This window comes from Oncorhynchus gorbuscha, linkage group LG20, assembly GCF_021184085.1.
Source record: "Oncorhynchus gorbuscha isolate QuinsamMale2020 ecotype Even-year linkage group LG20, OgorEven_v1.0, whole genome shotgun sequence".
Classification (NCBI taxonomy): domain Eukaryota; kingdom Metazoa; phylum Chordata; class Actinopteri; order Salmoniformes; family Salmonidae; genus Oncorhynchus; species Oncorhynchus gorbuscha.
Window position 1 is genome coordinate 25,617,816 of NC_060192.1, and position 23,228 is coordinate 25,641,043.

Genomic DNA, 23,228 nt, shown 5'->3' on the forward strand with positions numbered 1-23,228 from the left:
AGGAACACAAAATCATGACATTAAGGCTCGGATATGGACAAACGTTTTTATTGTAAAAATGAACCAAAAAAAGTTTCAAAAATATAAAAATCTCAGATTCACCGTTTTGTCAAAACAGTATAAAGCTGAATAAAAATGTATTATGGGTTTGACTAAACCTACAGCCACTTGTTTAGTTTGGTAGTGCACATTATAGAAATTACAAAGAAAACAGTGAAGTTAAAGGGTTTGATATAGTTGACTGTCTCAATGTGTACACACGAGGTCATGTAAATTTATAGCAAAATTAGCAGATAAAAAGGAATATAGTAACATTCTGATGATCATGTTTAAACAGACAAACAAGGCGACACAAATACCAGGTTAGTCTCTCAATGCCAAATTAATACTGAAACAAAAGGCACTTGGTCTTTATACAGAGACTACATTGTGAATGAATAAGGCTTCAAATGACCCAATGCCTAATTTGTGTGAGAAAGACAGATTGGTGTATGAGAGTCAAAAGGTATTACTCCAATAATATCAATAATTATCAAATGTAAAAACACTACAGTATTTCAGATAGCAACAGTACAATCTAAGAGTCAGTCATGTGCACACACACACAAAAAAACAGTTTTAAAAGAGCTTAACTTAATCAACAAAATGGTTAAATTCATTGTTCTTATTTTGTAGGTTTGCATAATTGACAATATCAGTTAACAGTGTAAACCACATTCTTCCGTTTGTGTTAACACTAAATTGCATCAGCGATACAGTAGAATCACTCCTCTCAAACTGACACTGAGTAGATGCCAGCAGAAAACATCCTCTTTTTGAATGGATAGCTCCTAAGTCAAACTGCCCTTGCATGTTGTACAATATAACAATAACAAAAAGTGAAATCTAAACCCACTTGGAAAAGGGTGCAGTCTGGAATATGGTTGACCTTGTGATTTCTGGGAGGAGGACAGATTCAGTCTCTCATGGACTGTATGTTTAGCACATAGCATCAGACTACTGCAGGATACATGTTTGTTTTGGTACAGACTGAGGGTTGAGCAATATAGTTGCAGAGCCTTCAATATTGCCCTCCTTTTAGACAATACAATGCCCTGTGCTGTTTGGTTTCCCAAGAGAGTTGCATACATTTCAATGGGTGATACTGTACGTAGTCATAGTAGATCAATTCCATCTGAGGGAGAACAGTAAAAAGGTCCCTTATCACAAGGGTAAAGATACAAAGTGGTACAACTGTGAATGTTACCATCACTCCAGTTTCATATTAAAACTACTTATAGGTAGCCAGTTCAACTTGACCTGTGAAGCAACGACACAACATCACTTTGCAGCACCTAAAGAATGCCAATATTCTCATCTAACTTCATATACACACACAATTATGCATAAATATTTATTCACACTTAAATCCCACTCTTGGTCCATTGTGTTTTCACAAACAAGATAAATGATAACTCTTTACATATCTTTTTCCTCTCGCAATCTTAACATGCATGTTCAGTTTTGGTCTCCAGTTAGCATAGAGCAGTGCCTATGCTGGAGATGGAGGATCACCGTCGCTCCAAACTCTCTTGCACCTGTACTGCGGAATATGTTGGTGGCTGTGCCTGCCTGGTGAAGAAGGAAGCAGCCCGCTTTGGTTTCAGCCGTTTGATTTCTTTACCTGCCGTGTCAACAAGTACATTTAACAGTTAGTTTTACAACCTTACCTGATAAACAAGTGAAACTTACACTACCCGGCCAAAAGAATGTGGACACCTGCTCATCAAATGTCTCGTTCCAAAATCATTAGCATTAATATGGTCCCCCCTTTGCTGCTATAACAGCCTCCACTATTCTTGGAAGGCTTTCCACTAGATGTTGGAACATTGCTGTGGGAATTTGCTTCCATTCAGCCACAAGGGCATGAGTGAGGTTCGGGCACTGATGTTGGGTAATTAGGCCTGGCTCGCAGTTGGGGTTCCAATTCATCCCAAAGGTGTTCGATGGGGTTGAGGTGAGGGCTCTGTGCAGACCAATCAAGTCCTTCTACATCGATCTTGACAAACCATTTCTGTTTAGACCTCCCTTTGTGCACGTGGGCAATTAAGAATAAATATATTTAAAAAATAAATGCTGGAAAGGGACTTCCCCCAAACTGTTGTCACAATTTGAAGCACAGAATCGTCATAGTTCCAGTGAAAGGAAATCTGAACGCTAATGGGCCTAGCCTGAAACATGGAAAACAGCCTCAGACCATTATTACACAACCAAACTTTACAGTTCACGGTCTCCTGGCATCCGCCAAAACCAGACGGTGAAGCGCGATTCATCACTCCAGAGAACGTGTTTCTACTGCTCCAGAGTTCAATGGCGGCGAGCTTTATACCACGCCAGCCGACGCTTGGCATTGCGCATGGTGATCTTAGGCTTGTGTGTGGCTGCTCGGCCATGGAAACCAATTTCATGAAGCTCCCGATGAACAGTTCTTGTGTTGACGTTACTTCCAGAGGCAGTTTGGAACTCGTTAGTGATTGTTGCAACTGATAGACGTTTTTTACGGCGGGCCCATTCTGTGAATTTGTGTGGCCTACCACTTTGTGGCTGAGCAGTTGTTGATCCTAGACGTTTCCACTTTACAATAACAGCACTTACAGTTGACAGCGGCAGCTCTAGCAGGGCAGACATTTGATGAACTGACTTGTTGGAAAGGTTGTATCCTATGACGGTGCCATATTGAAAGTCACTGAGCTCTTCAGTACGGGCCAGTCTACTGTCCATGTTTGTCTATGGAATCGATTTTATACATCGGTCAGCAACAGTGTGGCTGAAATGGCCAAATCCACTAATTTGAAGGGGTGTCCACATACTTTGTGTATATGGATGGTTAATATTGACTAAATGAATGGCATGCATGATTCTCCCTCCCCAGACTAACCGTTGTCCACATAGCTGATGGTGTTCAGTGTATGGACCCGACTGCACACCACACTGTTCTGCCTACGCAGTTTGCCACGGCGACCGTTCCCTTCACCACTGCCCCCTGCCTGTCCAGCAGGCTGATGGGATGGACCGACAGCGCCGTCCGTTTCCGTGGTCGTCCCGCCTTCGGCTGCAGAACGTAGCTCCACGCAGAACTCGATAAGGCCGCTCATAAGCTCTGCCTAGAGGTACAAGGAGGGAACAAAGATTAGTAAGAATTCTGGTAACGTCAAGGGAATTTATGACCGCCTACTAAGGAAAAGCACAATGGGAAATGGAGAAGTTAGGTTTTATTACTTGTTTTGAGTAGATCTTCAGTAACTTGTTGACAGGGGTGCCAGCCTCCTCCCCATCAAATTCGAGCCACAGGATGTGTGAGTCACCCTCCCCTTCAGGGTAGCTGTGGTCCCATGACAGCTCACTGAATCGCAGGCCCAGGAGCACGTGCTGTCATGGAGTAGGGATGTGAGAGAGGGAGAGAGAGAGGCAGAAAGGAAGAGGGTTGGGTCAGTCAGTGAAAAGTATTTTTGAATTGATAAAGGATCCCTCTGGTTCATGCAAATACTTAAAATCACACAGAATAAAAAATAAAAAGTAATATTCTGCTTGTTATGGAAAGGAATTATCATTAATTTTAACTTGACATTATTCCAGGTCTCACCTTCTCTTTGACGTCCATTACATACACCCCCTCCAGACTGATCCCCACTTTGACAGCTTTCCGTCCTGCTCTATAAAGAATACCCTGGGCTGGCTTGTCGATCTCCCCCGAGAAAAAAGCACACCTGCCCAAAAAAAGAAAAAAAGAAAAACCCCCACCAGCGAGACATGATGCAAGTGGCACATGAAGATAGAAACTGAATGTGTTCCATGCACCATGCAGTTGAGGCCATTTTGACCAGCTTGTTCCTTACCCGTAGTAAGGCAGAGAGTGGCATGTGCAGAGGTACTGGCGTAGATGCTGAGTGGGCTCCAGGGGGGTGCTGCCTGAGGTGCTGATCTTGCGATATTCCTCCAACAGGTTATGCTCCAGCCCTGCCTGACGGCCCCCTTTCCCCCTCAGGGTAGAGAACAGCCCCCCACCTCCCCCTGAAACATGTACAGGCAGGAAGGATATCAGCTTCTTCTCCCTGAGTGAGTTGGGAGAAGAGGGGCAATAATCAGGGTATGCAGCCAGGTATTGAAAAAAAAATATGAGTTATACAAAACATAACTCCAGCAAGAGGCAGATGTTCAAATCCCTGGCATAGTTTACCTTAAAGCAGCAGTGGCTTTCTGGTCATCCAGACCAATTCCCAGCTCCAGAGCAAAGGACAGTGCGCCCAAACCCATCCAAGTCTCAGGGTCACAGGGGAAGCGGCCCGCGAGGATGTTAACCCGTGCCTCATCATAAAGGAGTCTCAACACCCCCTCATCTTCAATCTAGAGGGAAAGGCCACGCAATGACAGGTGGAATAAAGGAGGATGCAAACAGAAAGGGAATTTGGGTCATTTCCATGTAAAAGGACCCATGAGCACCAACACGTGAAGTTCATAAGAGCATCTCAAATTGAATGTCAAATGAAAGCTAAGTTATATTTGAGAAATTATGGCATATACATATTTTTAAACCATTTTCCATTATAAAATTAAGAATAAGCAACGGCTTTGATTTCTGGTCAAACAGATAGAAAAACAAAACATTACCAGAAAGGCTTAAAAAGGTATTAGAAATAAATCTAAAACAATGTTGAAGACCCATGCCAACAAATAAACACATTTAGTTAAATACATTGTTCTGCCTTCTGTAAGTTTAAGAAAAATTCCATTGTGCCTTAATTCCATTACCAAAACCCCACATATCTTTAAGATATTTTCTAATTTCTCTCCCTCATGAGGAAGGGTAATGAAAGTTCACAAGGCAGACCTATCAATTAGTGTTTTTACTGATATCAATTTTGTTGATGAATTAAGTGATTAAAACTCAAATCCGTTAACGATTTGGTAACGGAATTTCAGCAATTGAATTGGCTATAATTGGAAATCATTAGTAATCAAACCACAGTTGTGTTCACAAGCTTGGACAGTAAAGAAAAGTATCATAGTAATGTACAGTAGAGTAAAGTTCAGAACACAATAACATACTCTATTGTAATTTACCTTGATGGGTCAGATTTGGTCCAGTCCAAATAAATGTGGTCTTGTTTAGGGACAGATCTCATTAAAATAATAGCCAGTGTGTAGAATAATACCCAAATATGCAAAGGAGGATAGCATATTCAAACTTTTTCTACCCATTTAAAAGATACCATGAGAAGGACATTCATAACCATAATTATGCAATAATGCTGCAGTAGTTTGTGTCGGGGGCTAGGGTTAGTCTGTTGTATCTGGAGTATTTCTCCTGTCTTATCCGGTGTCCTGTGTTAATTTAAGTATGCTCTCTCCAATTCTCTCTCTCGGAGGACCTGAGACCATGCATCAGGACTACCTGGCATGATGACTCCTTGTTGTCCCCAGTCCACCTGGCCGTGCTGCTGCTCCAGTTTCAACGGTTCTGCCTGCGGCTATGGAACCTTGACCTGTTCACTATGATTACCATTATTTGACCATGCTGGTCATTTATGAAAATGTAAACATCTTGGCCCTGTTCTGATATAATCTCCACCTGGCAAGTTAGAAGACTGGCCACCCCTCATAGCCTGGTTCCTCTCTAGGTTTTGGCCTTTCTAGGGAGTTTTTCCTAGCCACCGTACTTCTACACCTGCATTGCTTGCCGTTTTAGGCTGGGTTTATGTCAGCTGATTTAAGAAGGGCTATATAAAATGTGATGTATAATACAGATCAGGGACTAATGATGAAATTCCATTACCGGGTGTAAATCACCTTCACATAGTACTGTAGTTCAATAACCAAAATGTTTCATGTCATAGCTGACACCCCATTCGTTATGTAGACATGGTTGAATCTTAATTCAGAGCAAATATTTAACCGTTTTTGGAAAACATGGAAATAAAATAACGGAAGGAGATTGTACAGAAATTATTTGACCAATCTCAGCATCTTTTCTGAGGGTTGGTGCTAGAGTACTCGGGGTATGTGTCTACGACCAGGAAAGTATAATCTATCCATTTGACAATACAACCTTACTGATATTAAGGAAAATGTTTTCCCCTAGCAGTTTCATGTGAAGTTTGAGAAAATTGAAACAAGTAGTACCTGCAGCTCTTTAGACTTGGGATAAAACACATTCCTTCTGTACTGCAAGCTCGGCTCATCTGGAGAAAAGAATACAGCATGAGGGTATTACAGAACATTTTATATGATGGCAGATGTACAGTTTAGGATTAGTGATGTTGGGTCAGAGTTAACAGGAAGTCAGGTTGACAAAGCAATATGAATTCAGCAGTGGGGATGACAAATGTAACAATTTGGGGGGGGGGGGAAATAACATGGGAGACAAAATATGAATCTGCTCAAAAACCAGAAGAAAAAAAGGTGTTTTTTGTAACAGTCGTCCCTACACAGAGAGACACAGGCAGTCTCACCTTGAGATATGTCCTCCTCCGAGGCCTCAGTGAAGCGATACAGAAGGTCCTGCCACTGGCGGCACAGTTTATAAGGCTGATGCTTCGGCTTTAACTGCAGTTCTGAGAGAGGAGGAAAAGGCAGGATGTAGACAACCAAATATTATTTATGAAAGGATGAATAAACATTCTCATGGTATAACAGAGATCAAATGATTGGCATGACAAAGCATGCTAATCTTTCACACTATAGTCACAAGCTATAGACTTGGCCTAGACTAATTTTGCTGTAGTGATCTCTTCCATATTTTACAAACAATGCCAGTCTTCCAACATGACAGTAGTTCAAGAGAGAAGCATACAAACGGGTAGTGTTCCACTTTACATTTACATTTAAGTCAGTAGCTCAGTTGGTAGAGCATGGCGCTTGTAACGCCAGGGTAGTGGGTTCGATTCCCGGGACCACCCATACATAGAATGTATGCACACATGACTGTAAGTCGCTTTGGATAAAAGCGTCTGCTAAATGGCATATATTATTATTATATATTATTTAGCAGACGCTCTTATCCAGAGCGACTTACAAATTGGTGCATTCACCTTATGACATCCAGTGGAACAACCACTTTACAATAGTGCATCTAAATATTTTAAGGGGGGTGAGAAGGATTACTTTATCCTATCCTAGGTATTCCTTAAAGAGGTGGGGTTTCAGGTGTCTCCGGAAGGTGGTGATTGACTCCGCTGTCCTGGCGTCGTGAGGGAGTTTGTTCCACCATTGGGGAGCCAGAGCAGCGAACAGTTTTGACTGGGCTGAGCGGGAACTGTACTTCCTCAGTGGTATGGAGGCGAGCAGGCCAGAGGTGGATGAACGCAGTGCCCTTATTTGGGTGTAGGGCCTGATCAGAGCCTGGAGGTACTGAGGTGCCGTTCCCCTCACAGCTCCGTAGGCAAGCACCATGGTCTTGTAGCGGATGAGAGCTTCAACTGGAAGCCAGTGGAGAGAGCGGAGGAGCGGGGTGACGTGAGAGAACTTGGGAAGGTTGAACACTAGACGGGCTGCGGCGTTCTGGATGAGTTGTAGGGGTTTAATGGCACAGGCAGGGAGCCCAGCCAACAGCGAGTTGCAGTAATCCAGACGGGAGATGACAAGTGCCTGGATTAGGACCTGCGCCGCTTCCTGTGTGAGGCAGGGTCGTACTCTGCGGATGTTGTAGAGCATGAACCTACAGGAACGGGCCACCGCCTTGATGTTAGTTGAGAACAACAGGGTGTTGTCCAGGATCACGCCAAGGTTCTTAGCGCTCTGGGAGGAGGACACAATGGAGTTGTCAACCGTGATGGCGAGATCATGGAACGGGCAGTCCTTCCCCGGGAGGAAGAGCAGCTCAGTCTTGCCGAAGTTCAGCTTGAGGTGGTGATCCGTCATCCACACTGATATGTCTGCCAGACATGCAGAGATGCGATTCGCCACCTGGTCATCAGAAGGGGCCACTTATGGCCCAAGGGCTCTCTACAATCTCCACACATACATGATACTAGAGGTCGACCGATTATGATTTTTCAACGCCTATACGATTATTGGAGGACCAAAAAAAAAGCTGATTAAATCTGACGATTGAAAAAGAAATGTATTTGTAATAATGACAATTACAACAATACTGAATTAACACTTATTTTAACTTAATATAATACATCAATAAAAATACATTTAGCCTCAAATAAAACGTTCAATTTGGTTTAAATAATGCAAAAACAAAGTGTTGGAGAAGTAAAAGTGCAATATGTGCCATGTAACGTTTGAGTTCCTTGCTCAGAACATGGGAACATTTGAAAGCTGGTGGATCCTTTTAACATGAGACTTCAATATTCCCAGGTAAGAGGTTTTAGTTAATGTAGTATTTATAGGACTATTTCTCTCTATACCATTTGTATTTCATATACCTTTGACTATTGGATGTTCTTACAGGCACTTTAGTATTGCTTTTGTAACAGTATAGCTTCCGTCCCTCTCCTCGCTCCACCCTGGGCTCAAACCAGGAACACATCGACAACAGCCACCCTCGAAGCAGCATTACCCATGCAGAGCAAGGGGAACAACTACTCCAAGTCTCAGAGCAAGTGACGTTTGAAACGCTATTAGCGCGCACCCCGCTAACTAGCTAGCCATTTTACATCGGTTACACCAGCCATTAGGCTGGTAGGCTTGAAGTCATAAACAGCACTGTGCTTGCGAAGAGCTTCTGGCAAAACGCACAAAAGTGCTGTTTGAATGCTTACGAGCCTGCTGCTGCCTACCATCGCTCAGACTGCTCTATCAAATCATAGACTTAAACATAATAACACAAATGAGCCATGGGTCATTAATGTGGTCGAATCCGGAAATTGTAATTTCGAAAACAAAACATTTATTATTTCAGTGAAATACAGAACCGTTTGGTATTTTATCTAACGGGTGGCATCCCAAAGTCTAATAATTCATCAAAATCGGCATCCAAAAATACCGATTGTTATGAAAACTTGAAATCGACCCCGCCGATTAATCGGTCGACCTCTACATGATACAGTGAGCCATGGTACTAGACCAGCCACAACACTATTCCTTTGTAATACAAATCAGCCTGATTAAAATATCAAATGAATGATCCAGTTGTTTATATTAAAATAACAGCACAGCATGTGCAGCACAGCTGTTTGAGGGCTAGGGGAGGAGGAAGAGTGGTGCATTACAGAGAGAGCTGTCATTACCGAGCAGAGGAGAGCAGAGCCAGAAGGCAAAGACATCCATTGCCGAATCAGGAATGTGGAGAGCCTCCCTGACACTGTGGCCTAGCTCTTGGACACTCACACAGCCAACCCCTTCCACACATAGGTGTACAGCACTGTCACCCACCAGGTACACAAGCACATCTTGAGCTGTAGGAGAAAACACACAGAGGGAAGTTGACATAACACTAACATTAGCACAAAACACAATCTTGGATCTTCCAAATATGAAAACACAGAGGGACAAAACAATATTACATTGTAAACACCAGACTGAAAGAAAGAAGGAAACTGACCGCGGGTGACTGAGGAGGCCACACTTCCTCTCTGTGATTTACCCTCCGATGGTTCTGGAGGAAACCTCCCACACTCATCTCCTTCCATCTATATGGGACAAATATTAAATAGGGTTTTATTTTGAAGGTTATCCAGCAAATTCTCGGACACACTTAACGTTAGACATTTCAGAAGCTACGTTGGTTGCTAGCAGCTAATTATATTCTATATCAAGGCTTTGATTTACTAGTCGTTGTTTAGTCGTAAGAAAATAGTAATTGCTAACGTTAGCCGCCAGCTTTTGACAAGTGGGATAGCGACATTTCACATCTAGCACCCTGCGCGAACAGTAGGTATTCGTACACGAGCTATGTTAGCTAGCTAGTTACTAGTAGCAAGAAGTCAGCGGTGCGCTAAACCAGTAAGATTCAATTACCTTTTAATGACGAGGTGGTATTGACAGTGTATAACAACCTCAACAGCTTACCAGCAAACTGACAACTCTGGGGAACTGCGCCCACCGCGGTCCAGACTCCAATCCGGAAGTGTCGAGCCAGTAAAAAACAATATTTTATACGTAAACCAAGATAAACCACAGCCTGTCGTTTCCACTTGAAACAAATTAGTCATAATAGGCAGAACAAGCAAGGAGGTGGGCAGAGCCAAGCACGAGCTCCTATTGGCGTGTTCTACTAGCATATATCTGCACATGTCCATTAGGGACTTGGGAAGAGTCTTTCTTTTCCAAACGCAGTTAAGCCACGCCCCGTTATTCAAAGAGACGTTCTACTACGCTCCCATTGGCTAGTTAGCGTTGTCTCACTCACAGGCAATTAGCGCTGAAACCGTGCCTACTTAACGTTTCTTGCTCGTTATTTGAAGTTGTTCATTTATCGTTAGTAGTCTATTTTCCGGTAAAAGCATATGCTTATTATTCATACTTTCTCAAATATTTACTCTGCTACAGCCATTGAATCTGTCTTTGAGCGTCAATGGACGTTAATGGCTAGCTTGGTCCACGACGTTATGTTGTTATATTTTTCAATCTTGAAATACAAGGGCACATGTTATTAATCCGTGACTGAAATTTCGCGCTAGGTGAAATTCACTTCCGGACTTGGTGGCGGCTCAAAGCGTTGTAGAACGCCCCTCTGAATAACGGGGAGTGATTTTGGCTTAACTGCGTTGGGGAAAAGAAAGTCGCGTTAGGAAACCCCTACTCTGTGCAGTGCGCGTGTGCAATAGCTCAATTCGCCTTTGCACAACTTCTAAACGCGATTTAAAAAAAACTTTAAATATACAAAACTTAATCCACTCTTCATAACAGATTGTAGTTTTGGGAACAGAAAACTGTATTGAGATCAAATGATTCATCAATGAGCAGAATATCGGACAAAATCCATCTCGTTCCACCTTCTCCCACTTCATCAAACGCCAAGTAAGATGATTCACATTTATACATCCAGTGAAATATCTGTCTCATTGTTCTTTGGTAAAAATGTTCATATTTTTGTTGTGCAGCTCAACTTTTCTGGTGCATTACCGCCATCTATCGTTCTGGAATTGTAGTTTGCGTCACTATTATTCTGTGTTTAGATATAAATTGAGCAATAATGCTAAAACCAGAGGCAGTGTGAGCACTGTCTAGAGCAGAAGCAATACAATTGAACTCACCTAATGGGATCGGGGAACACTGTCTGTCTAGCTATTCGAAATACATTTGGGTTATAATCGCTACTTGATAGAAATGTATACATTTACGTAAGGGGGCTATGCCTTCTATGGAAAATAATGAACCACATTGAAGGCGTGTTCCACGACTTTCTAGAGTGGAACTGAACTTCTACGGAGTTGCATTATTTTCCATACAACGCAGACTCCAGAGTTGATTTAAACCATTGCTATAATTTAACACATTTGCCACCAGAAATGTGTTCAGCATTTATTGAAGTAGCTAGCTGGCAATTTGACTACATAGCTACAGTAGTTGCCGTGGTAACCATTCAAACAGACTTGCTAGTTTAGCTAAACCAACCCATCAGTCCAAGCTTGCCATTATGAAAATCCAATTCAACAATGGCAGTAATGTTTTCAATTGGACTTCTGCTTTCAAAAGCAGCTCAAACATAGAACATGTAAAAATGAACTATAACCATTGAATTCATACTTACAAAAATACCTGCAATTATAAACGGGGTGGTTTTGAGCCCTGAATGCTGATTGGCTGACATCCGTGGTATATCAGACTGTATACCACAGTTATGACGACACTTTTTTTTTACTATTCTAATTATGTTGGTAACCAGTTTATAATAGCAATAAGGAAACTCAGCAGTTTTTGGTATATGACCAAAATACCATGGCTAAGTATTCAGTTCTTAGATAATTTATTACAACATGGGAGAGAGGGGGCAAAGGGCAGGCAGAGGTCGGTAATCCAAAACAGTGTCAATAAGGGTCAGACCCAGAAGGACGAGAAACCAAGCTAGTAAGACTTGACCAAACGAACTGGCATCAGACCAGCAAAAAACACAGGTATAAATACACAGGGGATAATGGAGGAAAATGGGAGACACCTGTTGGGGGGTGGAGACAAGCACAAGACAGGTGAAACAGATCAGGGTGTGACACTAAGGGCTTTGCAACAGCCGTGGTATATCAGGCCGTATACCATGTGTTTGACAAAGCATTTATTTTTACTGCTCTAATTACTTTGGTAACCAGTTTATAATGGCAATAAGGCACCTTAGGGGAGTGTGATATTTGGCCAATATACCACGGCTAAGGGCTGTATTCAGGCACTCCGCATTGCGTCATGCATAAGAACAGCCCTGACCCATGGTATATTGTCCATATACCACACCCCCCTCGGGCCTTATTGCTTAATTATAAACTGGGTTGTTCGAGCCCTGAATTCTGATTGGCTGACAGCCGTGGTATATTTAAACAATAAGGCCAGATTAGGTTTGTTATATATGGCCAGTATACCATGGCTAAGAGCTATATATTTATTTATTTATAGCGGACAGTGCACATTTTTACAGCTAAAGGCCAGCAAAACCCTACCCTAGAAAAATTAATCAAAGACTATTTGCCTTGAGATATAGTACTTTGTAGGCAGTCATACAATAGTGCAGGTCGATCAAGAAAGTATAATGCTCCGATATAACTTGTGTTGGTGTGTATTCTACGATGAGGTAACGCTCAAATCAGGTAAATCTTCCTCTGATCTAGGTCACCAACCAAATTTTCTAGTCGAACCTACTCTTCAGAATATTTGCTTTCATTCTTTTAAGCGCAAAAAGCAACGTGGATGTTCGCCCCAAATTCATTTAGTATATTATTAACTGGTTTACTGCTCCAGACTGATGTGTGCGTTTATGAATTCTGCACGGGTTGAAAAGCAGCACATCACTAGCCATATACAAGCCATATAAGCAATGCTATATGCTTTAGCGACCTATATTTTCTATCAATGATTTAGAATGGGACTTCAATAGATATCTTGACATTGAACAGTCAACCCTGTGCAGACTCTTATCTTTTTTGGTACTGTACTTGCGGTGGTTTGCTTTTGAAGACAGGTAAGTGATAATGTCTGTGTTCAGATGGACCTACGAACAGTAGGCATACTGTTAAGAGATATGAAAAACCAAGATCAACCAATGGGAAATATGATTATACTCTTCGGTAAAGTATTTCTTTTTAGGGCAATCTAGGTTGAAACGGTACACATACAGAGGTTCAAGAACCTCGTTAGACATCACAGTAAAATAGAAGGATGTATTGTCAAAGGAAACAGTCAAATAGTAATGTACTGGGAAAGATGGGTTAGTTTGTGGATGATGGGTTAGTTTGTTAGTTTCTGAGGGTTGGAATTAAGATGGCAGTGTGCTGTATGTGAGCGAAAATAGCTGTAAGTAGCAGTAAAGGCATATTGTTGTCTGTTAGTCCCCACCCCCTGCCCCCATAAAAACAATAAAACATTAACATGCACAAGACTGCAAGGATTGCACTCCCAAGCTCAAAGATCACTCTTTGAGATCCAGAACCATGTGCTGTGAAATCTGTATTAAAGTTGAATGAGTCTACCCACTGGGCAAACACTGGTTGAATCAACGTTGTTTACACGTCATTTCAATTAAATTACGTTGATACATTGAATTGACGTCTGTGCCCACTTGGTAATGTCATCAGAGAAAATGATTAATCATTTAATATTTTCCCCTAAAATGTAATGGCTATTCATGTATCATCATAAAAAATGCTGAATTCTGACTAGATGGTTACAAGGTGAGAGATTGTAAACCCAACTACCTTGATTAACCTGGGACTGATAGTTGTACTGTAATTTATCTGTTTTAGTGTGAGCAAGCAACTGAGCATGCCGTTTGTGGAATTCATAGCAGGATGCCTCTCAGGTAATGTATAGGAGTAACATAGATCTTTGTGTATAAAAACATTTTTGGACATGAATATGGAGGGTGAATTTGACTAGGCGTATATGAATATGTTCTAGGAGCAGTAGGGTTGGCTTTTGGTCATCCAATGGACACAGTGAAGGTACAAGTATTGGACTCACTCAAACTTTATGATTATATCCACTAATTTAGACCAAGGAATCTAAACTTGTTGACAAGTCACATAATATGTATATTTTACTCCATATGTAGGTGCGTCTGCAGACCCAGGTTAAATACAAGGGGATTTGTGACTGTGTGGCTAGGACATACACTCGTGAAGGGGTAAGGTTTTGAATACTTTGGTATTATATGACTCATCCCACTGTGCATAGCATGTCATTTCAATGTCGATAATTGGGTGATATTTGGTTGATACGAACAATGAGATTACAACCTATATTCACCAACTCAAAAAGACAGCCAAAAGTTAGATGCATTTCCAGTGTGTTATGACTAGTCTTTCAACCATCTAAAAGCACAACCAAATTCCAATTTAAAAAACGATGTCTTCTTTTTGGTTTAGTTTTCACTCAAATGTCTATCGCTGCGCTTTCAACCATGCACAGCAATGTTCAAGTGGGAATACAATGTCAGGATTTTAGTTTATTTATACAATATATTTAATGTGTTAATGTGTTATCGCTGTGCTTCATCTAATAGCAGAACCAAATTGCTTGGATTGCTGTTGAGATTACATTAAAAGTACATAGTGCAGGGGATCTATGCCGTTCGAGATTCTGCACAGATTATTACACAAAGGTGAAGATCTCCACAGACCTGTGACGACCTATGCATGTTATCTTGAACATCCACACTTTCCGTTATTACATAAAAATACATGTATAGTTACAGTAACCTCAAAATGTGGCCATGGATATGTTACTCATTTTGAGGTAAAATGTTACATTAGTTTGTAAGATAGCCTTAATGAAGGCTATTTACTGTATTACAAAAGTAATATTAAATTGTATTTGGTTGACAACACAACCAAATATTAACATTTAAAGGAGATCTACTGCTTGGATAGTTCCATCTGTGCAGCTGGCTTATGCCCATTCTTTAACTTTTATTTTTTTTGGTTGAGTTGGAGATGTAAATCCAACATAACATTTGTTAACAAGTTAATAGGCTATTTATTGTATTTTAAATATAGAATTGTATTTGGTTACATTTAAAATGTTTACATTTGAGTTATTTAGCAGAGGCTCTTATCAAGAGCAACTTACAATTAGTGCATTCATCTTAAGATTGCTAGGTAAGACAACAACATCACAATCGTATCAAGTACATTTTCCCTCAACAAAGTATTTATCATCAAGGTCAGTGCTAGTGGGAAAAGAGAAGTGCCTTTTTTACTTTTCTTTTTTAATTGGGAGGAGGGGGGCGTCGGGGGCGCCGTGAGAGTTATTTAAGATACTCTTCAAAGAGGTAGTTTCAGATGTTTTCCCCAAAATAGGGACTCCACTGTCCTGACTTTAGGGAGAAATTTGTTCCACCATTGGGGTGCCAGGACAGAGAAGAGCTTTGACTGGGCTGAGCAGGAGCTGTCCTCCCATAGGGGTGGGAGGGCCAAGAGACCCAAGGTGGAGGAAAGGAGTGCTTGTTTGGGATGTAGGGTTTGAGCATAGCCTGAAGGAAAGGAGGTGCAGTTCCCTTGCTGCTCCATAGGCAAGCACCAGGGCTTCGACTGGAAGCCAGTGGAGTGTGAGGAGGAGTGACATGGGAGAATATTGGTTGAATACCAGGCGGGCTGCAGCATTCTGGATAAGTTGCAGGGGTTTGATGGCACAAGTGTAGAGCCCAGCCAACAGAGAGTTGCAGGAGTCTAGACAGGAGATTACAACTGCCTGGAATAGGACCTGCGCCGCTTCCTGTGTGAGGAACGGTCGGACTCTACAGATGTTGTAGAGTATGAACCTGTAGGAGCAAGTCACTGCTTTGATGTTTGCAGAGAACGACAGGTTGTAGTCCAGTGTGTAGTCCAAGCTTCTTTGCATTCTGGGAGGGGGACACCGTAGAGTTGTTAACAGTGATGGAGATATCTTGGAGTGGGCAGATCTTCCCCTGGAGGAAGAGTAGCTCAGTTTTGTTGAATTTGAGCTTGAGGTGGTGGGCTGACATCCAAGCTGAGATGTCTGCCAGGCACACAGAAATGTGTGTCGCCACCTGTGTGTCAGAAGGTGGGCAGGTTGTTGGGCAGCTGGACATCACTAGTCACAGGATTTCATCTGGAGAGAGGTGAGAAAGAGCTCAACACGTAGGGTAGTTCTGTGTGAGTGGGACTAGTGGACTTAGTAGGCTGAGTGAACGAGGAGCGGATGTTGTCAACCTTTTTTCAAAGTGGTTGACAAAGTCGTCCACAGAGAGGAAAGGGGGAGGTGGAGGATTAAGGAGGGAGAAAAAAGTGGAGAGAGGTTTCCCAGGGTTTGCGGCAGAAGCTTGACATTTATAGTGACATTTAGGGTGATAGAGGCTTTAGCAGCATATACAGAGGAAGATAAGTTACAGAGGAGGGTTTGGAAGGATGATAGGTCCTCCAGAAGTTTATTTTCCTCCATTTCCACTCAGCTGCCCGCAGCCCTCTTCTGTTAGAATGCAGTGAGTCACCCAGCCACGGAGCGGGAGGGGAAGGTCAGGCCGGCTGGGAGGTAAGGGGACAGTGAGAGTCAAAGGATGAGGAAAGGGAGGAGAGGAGGGTTGAAGAGGCAGAGTCAGGAGACAGGTGGGAAAAGGATTTAGAAGATGGAAGAGAGGATAGGATAGAAGAGGGGAGAGTACTGGGAGAGAGAGAGCAAAGATTGCAGTGGTGCATGACCATCTGGGTAGGGGCTGAGTGGTTAGGGTTGAAGGAGAGATGGAGATAAAATAAAAAGTAGTTATCAGAGACCTGGAGGGGAGTTGTAGTGAGATCAGTAGGCAAACAGCCTCTAGTAAAGATGAGGTCAAGCATATTTTCTGCTTTGTGAGTAGGAGGTGACTGGGAAAGGGTGAGGTCACGAGGAAAGGAGTGGAAAGATAGAGGTGGAAATACATTAATTGAAGTCCTTGTCGGGAGGTTAAATTCGCCCAGTACGAAGAGTGGTGAGCAGTCGTCGTGAAATTAGCTTATCAAGGTGTTAAGCTCATTGGTTGTCAACGCAACCAAATATCAACATTTGAACGAGATTTATCTTCTGCTTGGATAGTTCCATCTGTGCCACTTTCTGGCTTTAATTCCAGTTTGTTTATGAATTAATAATCAATATGTTGGAATTATGTCTCCATCTCAACCAAAAATCTAATTTAAAGAATAGGACTAAATCAAAACAAACTTGAAATGCACTTTAAATAAAGTTTGATTTGATTTAGTCCTATTCTTTAACTAGATTTTTGGTTGAGATAGATCCGTGAATCCAACATATCTATTATCAATTTGAAAACAAACTTGAATTAAAGTCAGTGGCACAGAATATACATCTCCTTCAAATATTGATATATGCTTGTGTTGACAACTAAACACAAAACATGTCATATTTATCTGTATGTTATATATGCCATTACCCCAACCTCTTAATGTTTTGTACACTCAGTGTATTTATTCATCGAATGGTTCTCTCATTGATCGGGTTCCCGCTTTAAATATCTGTGCATTTGGATTGACAATGATTTAACGTATAAAAAACATACTGATGAGCTTGTTTAAAAGCTACGTAAGATTACATATATTCGTTGTTGAAGTATAAAAACAAAGTATTGGTTAACTCTTGAGGTTCCTCGGGTCTCCACCGAATTACAGTACCAGTCAAAAGTTTGGACACACGTACTCTTTCAAGGGTTTTTCTCAATTTTTTACTATTTTCTACATTGTAGAATAATAGCGAATACATCAAAACTATGAAATAACACATATGGAATAATGTAGTAACCAAAAAAGTGTTAAACAAATCAAAATATATTTTATATGTGAGATTCTTCAAAGTAGCCACCCTTTTCCTTGATGACAGCTTTGCACACTCTTGGCATTCTCTCAACCAGCTTCATGAGGTAGTCACCTGGAATGCATTTCAATTAACAGGCGTGCCTTGTTAAAAGTTCATTTGTGGAATTTCTTTCCTTCTTGATACGTTTGAGCCAATCAGTTGTGTTGTGACAAGGTAGGGATGGCATACAGAAGATTGCCCTATTTGGTAAAAGACCAAGTTCATATTATGGCAAGAACAGCTCAAATAAGCAAAGAGAAATGACAGTCCATCATTACTTTAAGACATGGTCAGTCAATCCAGGAAAATTTCAAGAACTTGGAAAGTTTCTTGAAGTTCACTCACAAAAACCATCAAGCGCTTTGATGAAACTGGTTATCATGAGGACCGCCACAGGAAAGGAAGACCCAGAGTTACCTCTGCTACAGAGGATAAGTTCGTTAGACTTAACTGCACCTCAGATTATAGCACAAATAAATGCTTCACAGAGTTCAAGTAACAGACATATGTTAACATCAACTGTTCAGAGGAGACTGCGTGAATCAGGCCTTTATGGTCGTATTGCTGCAAAGAAACCACTACTAAAGGACACCAATAAGAAGAGACTTGCTTGGCTCAAGAAACACGAGCAATGGACATTAGACCGGTGGAAGTCTGTCCTTTGTTCTGATATGGTCCAAATTTGAGATTTTTGGTTCCAACGGCTGTGTCTTTGTGAGACGCATGGTAGGTGAATGGATGATCTCCGTATCTGTGTTTCCGTGAAGCATGGAGGAGGAGGTGTGATGGTGCTTTGCTGGTGACATTGTTGTTGATTTATTTAGAATTCAATGCACACTTAACCAGCATGGCTACCACAGCATTCTGCAAGGATACGCCATCCCATCTGGTTTGCGCTTAGTGGGACTATCATTTGTTTTTCAACAGGACAATGACCCAACACACCTTCAGGCTGTGTGCGGGCTATTTGACCAAGAAGGAGAGTGATGGAGTGCTGCATCAGATGATCTGGCCTCCACAATCACTCAACCTCAACCCAATTAAGATGGTTTGGGATGAGTTGGACCGCAGAGTGAAGGAAAAACAGCCAACAAGTGCTCAGCATTTGTGGGAACTCCTTCAAGACTGTTGGAAAAGCATTCCAGGTGAAGCTGGTTGAGAGAATGCCAAGAGTGTGCAAAGTTGTCATCAAGGCAAAGGGTGGCTACTTTGAATAATCTAAATTCAAAAATACTTGTTTAACACTTTCTTGGTTACTGCATGATTCCATGTGTTTTTTCATAGTTTTGAAATCTTCACTATTATTCTAGAATGTATAAAATAGTAAAAATAAAGAAAAACCCTTGAATTAATAGGTGTCCAAACTTTTGAATGGTACTGTAGTTTTAATGCACCTCACTGAGTATACAAACATTACGAACACCTGCTCTTTCTATGACATAGACTGACCAGGTGAATCCAGGTGAAAGCTATGATCCTTTAATGATGTCACTTGTTAAATCCACTTCAATCAGTGTAGATGAAGGAGGAGACAGGTTAACGACAACTTTTTAAGCCTTGAGACTCGATTGTGTATGTGTGCCATTCAGAGGGTGAATGGGCTAGACTAAAAATGTAAGTGCCTTTCAACACGGTATGGTAGTAGGTGCCAGCCCAGGTGCACCGGCTTGTGTTAAGAACTACAACGCTGCTGGGTTTTTCACACTCAACAGTTTCCTGTGTGACATCCAGCCAACTTGACAACTGTGGGAAGCACTGGATTCAACATGGGCCAGCATCCCTGTGGAACGCTTTCAACACCTTGTAGAGTCCAGTACATCTTAGTTTTTAGGGGAGCTCTCACAACAATCAATGTCATGATAGCACATTGATAATAGTCAGTGGCAAATATCATATCTAAGCAGCGATGGGCTTGGTTAAAACCCTGGATGGGATACCAAAGGGTAGCTTCTGATAGATCAATTCTCCAGGAGGAGGTGCTGCCCAGCCTTCTTCTGATAGTAGATTTTATCATTGAAGATCTGAAGTTCTTTTAAAGGTACACATTTAACATATTTTATTCAAGGTTTGTCTATGTTGAAATTTGGTTATCATGATGACATAATCCTGTGGTTGAAATCTTACCCAGAAAACAACAGTTGATTACTTTTTTTAAATCTAATGTATTTTCCTCGTAGAGTTCACGTCACAAATTATGTTGAAACAACGTTGATTCAACCAGTTTGTGCCCAGTGGGATTTGTTGATGAGTGTTTTATATTTTCGCTACATTGTTGTACCATCAGAAATTCCTTAACTATACTATTTCTGTATTTGCTGGATCAGATCCCTGGGTTCTTCAAGGGCATGACATTTCCTGTCCTGACTACTGGCATCACCAACGCTGTGGTCTTTGGTTCCTATAGCAATGCTTTAGACTGCCTCACCCAGTCCCAACGGAATGACCGAATCCAAGGCAACCCTGCCTCGGCATCAGCAGTCTTCGCAGCTGGCTGTTTCTCAGGTCTGGCACAGGTAATATGGAACGTGCTTTAAATGGCCCTGAAATATGGCATTATGTGTACTTCTTAACACCAAGCTGGTCTTTGCTGCCAGGTGGTGGTTACTGCGCCTGTTGACCTGGTGAAGGTACGCTTGCAGTCCCAGACCAAGGGCTGGGCTGGGGTCGGTGGTGACGGGTATCGAGGTCCCATTCACTGTGTGACTGTCATCCTGAGGGAGGAGGGGCCAAGGGGATTGTTTCGAGGGGGGTTGGCTCTTACCCTGAGAGATGTACCCTGCTATGGAATCTACTTCTTGCCTTACGAAATCACCTGCAGGTTTCTGACTGAAGAAGGCAAACGACCAGGTCAGTTGGAGAGAGATTGTGTTCCAGGCCATCTTTTCATGTGAAAAGATTGCTATATTATGTGGTTCCTGAGATGTTACGCTCATCTCCAGGCATTTTGAGATATGATAAACTGTTATACGTCACTGCAATAGTCGACTTGGAGTGTGTGTGTCATTAACAGTTCAAAGGCCATGCTAGTCTGTGAAAAGAAAGCGAGTCTGTGTCTAGATTTGACCGTTTACTGCTGATGGTTTGAGTGCTAGTGCAATAACATAGATTTTCAGGTAATTATTTGGTTTGTATCTGCAGGCACATTTGCAGTATTGATGGCGGGTGGGGTGGCAGGCGTGGTGACGTGGGCCTTTGCCACGCCCATGGATGTGATGAAAGCGCGGCTGCAGATGTCCGGTGCTGGGGGCCGGGTGTACCAGGGGGTCCTGCACTGCATGAGTGTGAGTCTGAAGGAGGAGGGGGTGAGAGTGTTCTTTAAGGGTCTCCTCCTGAACAGCCTGAGGGCCTTCCCTGTCAACGCCATCACCTTCCTCAGCTATGAGAGCCTGCTGCGTTTCCTCACCCGGCCGTCTGCAGACTGACCACAAGACTATATGCATCTCCTGGATACACTCCAAATGATGGAAAGAATAGCAACATTGGATGGACAAACCATTATGTTAAATGAACTGGTATATACAGTATACCTTAGCATGCTATACTCAGAATTGTATCTGCTAAACTGGAGTTTCACACTGTGTTATCCTCAATGTGGGCACTCACAGGGTTCATGATGCTGTTTTAGTAGGACGCAGTGCTGTGATATCATAGGGCGTCACCATACTTATGGATGCAAACTGTCATACAGCATCACCTCTTACAGAGCTATGATACCATCAGTATTTTATGTCATGAGACAACAAAACCTTGAATATGAAAACACCTGGAAACCAAATGTTTATACCAAGACATGGTGTATTTATGTACGAACTTCATAGCCTTCATTTATAATCACTTTTTAATTTAAAAAAAGTGAAGCAAATGGGAATGTAGTTGGTTTATTGCTGACAACCAATCCTCAATTCAAATCAACTTTTAGTTAAATAAACCCCCTTCCCCAAAATGTAAACATTTAGTAAAATGCGTCTTACTTATTGCATAAGTTAATGTATTCACCCCTTTGGATTTATTCACATTTTGTTGATTGACAAAGTGGGATTGAAATGGATTTAGTTGTGATTTGTCATTGAGCATCACAGAATACCAAAGTGAAAAGATTTCAATTTTTAACATAACAGTTGTTGCAAAACTATTCAGCCCTTTTGTTTAGAGAAGACTAAATTAGTTCAGGAGTCAAATGCGGCTTAACAAATCACAAGTTACATGGACTCACTCTGAAATGATAGGGGTTGACATTTATTTTAATGACTACCTCTTCCTGTCCCCAATACATACATTGAACTACAACGACTAGGCGGCTTTTCAAAAGCCTCAGAAGGGCAGTGATTGGTAGATTAAATATCTGATCTGGTATTGTTATCCATCTTTAAGCATGGTCAAGTTTATTATGCTGTGGATGATGTATTAAACCACACACAAAGACAGTCGTTCTTCTGAACTGAGCTGCAAGACAGGAAGGACACTGCTAAGAGATGTCACCATTGGTGCTTTTAAAACAGATCCAGTTAAAATGGCTGTGAAGGGAGAACTGAGGATGGATCAACATTTCAGTTACTCCACAATGAAATGTAAAGAATAAAAACCTTGTTGGCCTAAATGCAAAGCCTTGTGCTTGAGACAAATCCAGCACGTCACTGAGTAACTGCCTCCTTTTCAAGCATGGTGGCTGCATCATGGTATGGGTATGCTTGACGTTGGCGAAGACAGGAGTTTCAGGATAAAAATGGGATGGAGCTAAGCTTTACACCAAACACAGGAATTTACCTTTCAGCAGGACAATAACCAACAAGGCCATATCTACACTGTAGCAGGACAATAACCTACAACACAAGGCCAAATCTACACTAGCAGGACAATAACCTACAACACAAGGCCAAATCTACACTGTAGCAGGACAACAACCTACAACACAAGGCCAAATCTACACTGTAGACAGTGGATGTTCCAAATGGCCAAGTTACAGTTGAGACTTAAATCTGCTTGGAAATCTATGGCAAGACTTAAACGGCTGTCTAGACATGATCCTCAACACCTTCCCAGATCTTGCACAATCCAGGTATGCTAAAGCTCTTAAGAGACTTACCTAAGAAAATCACAGCTGTACATTGCTGCCAAAGGTGATTCAGGAGAGTGAATACTTATCTATTCAAGGTATAGTTCTTTTTAATTTACATTCTAATAAAATATTCCACTTTGACAGAGCAATAATGTAGATCAATTACAAAAAAAACAATTTAATTTCAATCCCACTTTGTAACGCAACAAAATGTGAAAAAAATCCAAGGGGGTGAATACTT

The 23,228-nt window shown here is 41.7% G+C and overlaps 2 protein-coding genes across 6 annotated transcripts; one reads left to right on the forward strand and one right to left on the reverse strand.

Annotated features, from left to right (window-relative positions):
* Positions 1 to 32: 32 nt before the first annotated feature.
* frmd8 (FERM domain containing 8) lies at positions 33 to 10,213 on the reverse strand. Of its 2 annotated transcripts, none has more exons than XM_046316865.1 (11): positions 9,946 to 10,213; positions 9,530 to 9,617; positions 9,216 to 9,383; positions 6,489 to 6,590; positions 6,160 to 6,218; positions 4,217 to 4,383; positions 3,876 to 4,091; positions 3,623 to 3,746; positions 3,259 to 3,408; positions 2,918 to 3,143; positions 33 to 1,663 (listed from the first exon to the last, which is right to left on the reverse strand). In XM_046316865.1, exons 2-11 carry the CDS (start codon positions 9,615 to 9,617, stop codon positions 1,551 to 1,553), a joined length of 1,413 nt encoding a protein of 470 aa, XP_046172821.1. In that variant the 5' UTR covers positions 9,946 to 10,213; the 3' UTR covers positions 33 to 1,550. The 2 variants fall into 2 exon arrangements, with proteins under 2 accessions (XP_046172821.1, XP_046172820.1); XM_046316864.1 differs by having other exon boundaries at positions 9,997 to 10,212.
* A 156-nt stretch (positions 10,214 to 10,369) lies between these two features.
* On the forward strand, positions 10,370 to 21,668 carry LOC124006745 (solute carrier family 25 member 45). Of its 4 annotated transcripts, none has more exons than XM_046316866.1 (7): positions 10,371 to 10,947; positions 13,875 to 13,930; positions 14,029 to 14,072; positions 14,183 to 14,254; positions 20,256 to 20,444; positions 20,526 to 20,778; positions 21,070 to 21,668. In XM_046316866.1, the coding sequence occupies exons 1-7, from the start codon at positions 10,886 to 10,888 to the stop codon at positions 21,351 to 21,353; spliced, it is 960 nt and encodes a 319-aa protein (XP_046172822.1). In that variant the 5' UTR covers positions 10,371 to 10,885; the 3' UTR covers positions 21,354 to 21,668. The 4 variants fall into 4 exon arrangements, with proteins under 4 accessions (XP_046172827.1, XP_046172822.1, XP_046172826.1 ...); XM_046316870.1 differs by lacking the exon at positions 10,371 to 10,947 and adding an exon at positions 12,572 to 12,722; XM_046316869.1 differs by lacking the exon at positions 10,371 to 10,947 and adding an exon at positions 12,923 to 13,093.
* Positions 21,669 to 23,228: the final 1,560 nt, after the last annotated feature.

What these genes read in the sequence shown, in the direction of transcription:
- frmd8 (XM_046316865.1), bottom strand. Translation starts at nt 9,617, where the DNA reads ATGGAAGGAGATGAGTGTGGGAGGTTTCCTCCAGAACCATCGGAGGGT. An exon ending in GCTCTGCTCTCCTCTGCTCG is followed by an intron (nt 6,591 to 9,215) that starts GTAATGACAGCT and finishes CTCCTCTCTCAG; the next exon opens with AACTGCAGTTAAAGCCGAAG. An exon ending in TAATGGACGTCAAAGAGAAG is followed by an intron (nt 3,409 to 3,622) that starts GTGAGACCTGGA and finishes ACTCCATGACAG; the next exon opens with CACGTGCTCCTGGGCCTGCG.
- LOC124006745 (XM_046316866.1), top strand. Translation starts at nt 10,886, where the DNA reads ATGAGCAGAATATCGGACAAAATCCATCTCGTTCCACCTTCTCCCACT. An exon ending in CATAGCAGGATGCCTCTCAG is followed by an intron (nt 13,931 to 14,028) that starts GTAATGTATAGG and finishes AATATGTTCTAG; the next exon opens with GAGCAGTAGGGTTGGCTTTT. An exon ending in TGAAGAAGGCAAACGACCAG is followed by an intron (nt 20,779 to 21,069) that starts GTCAGTTGGAGA and finishes TTGTATCTGCAG; the next exon opens with GCACATTTGCAGTATTGATG.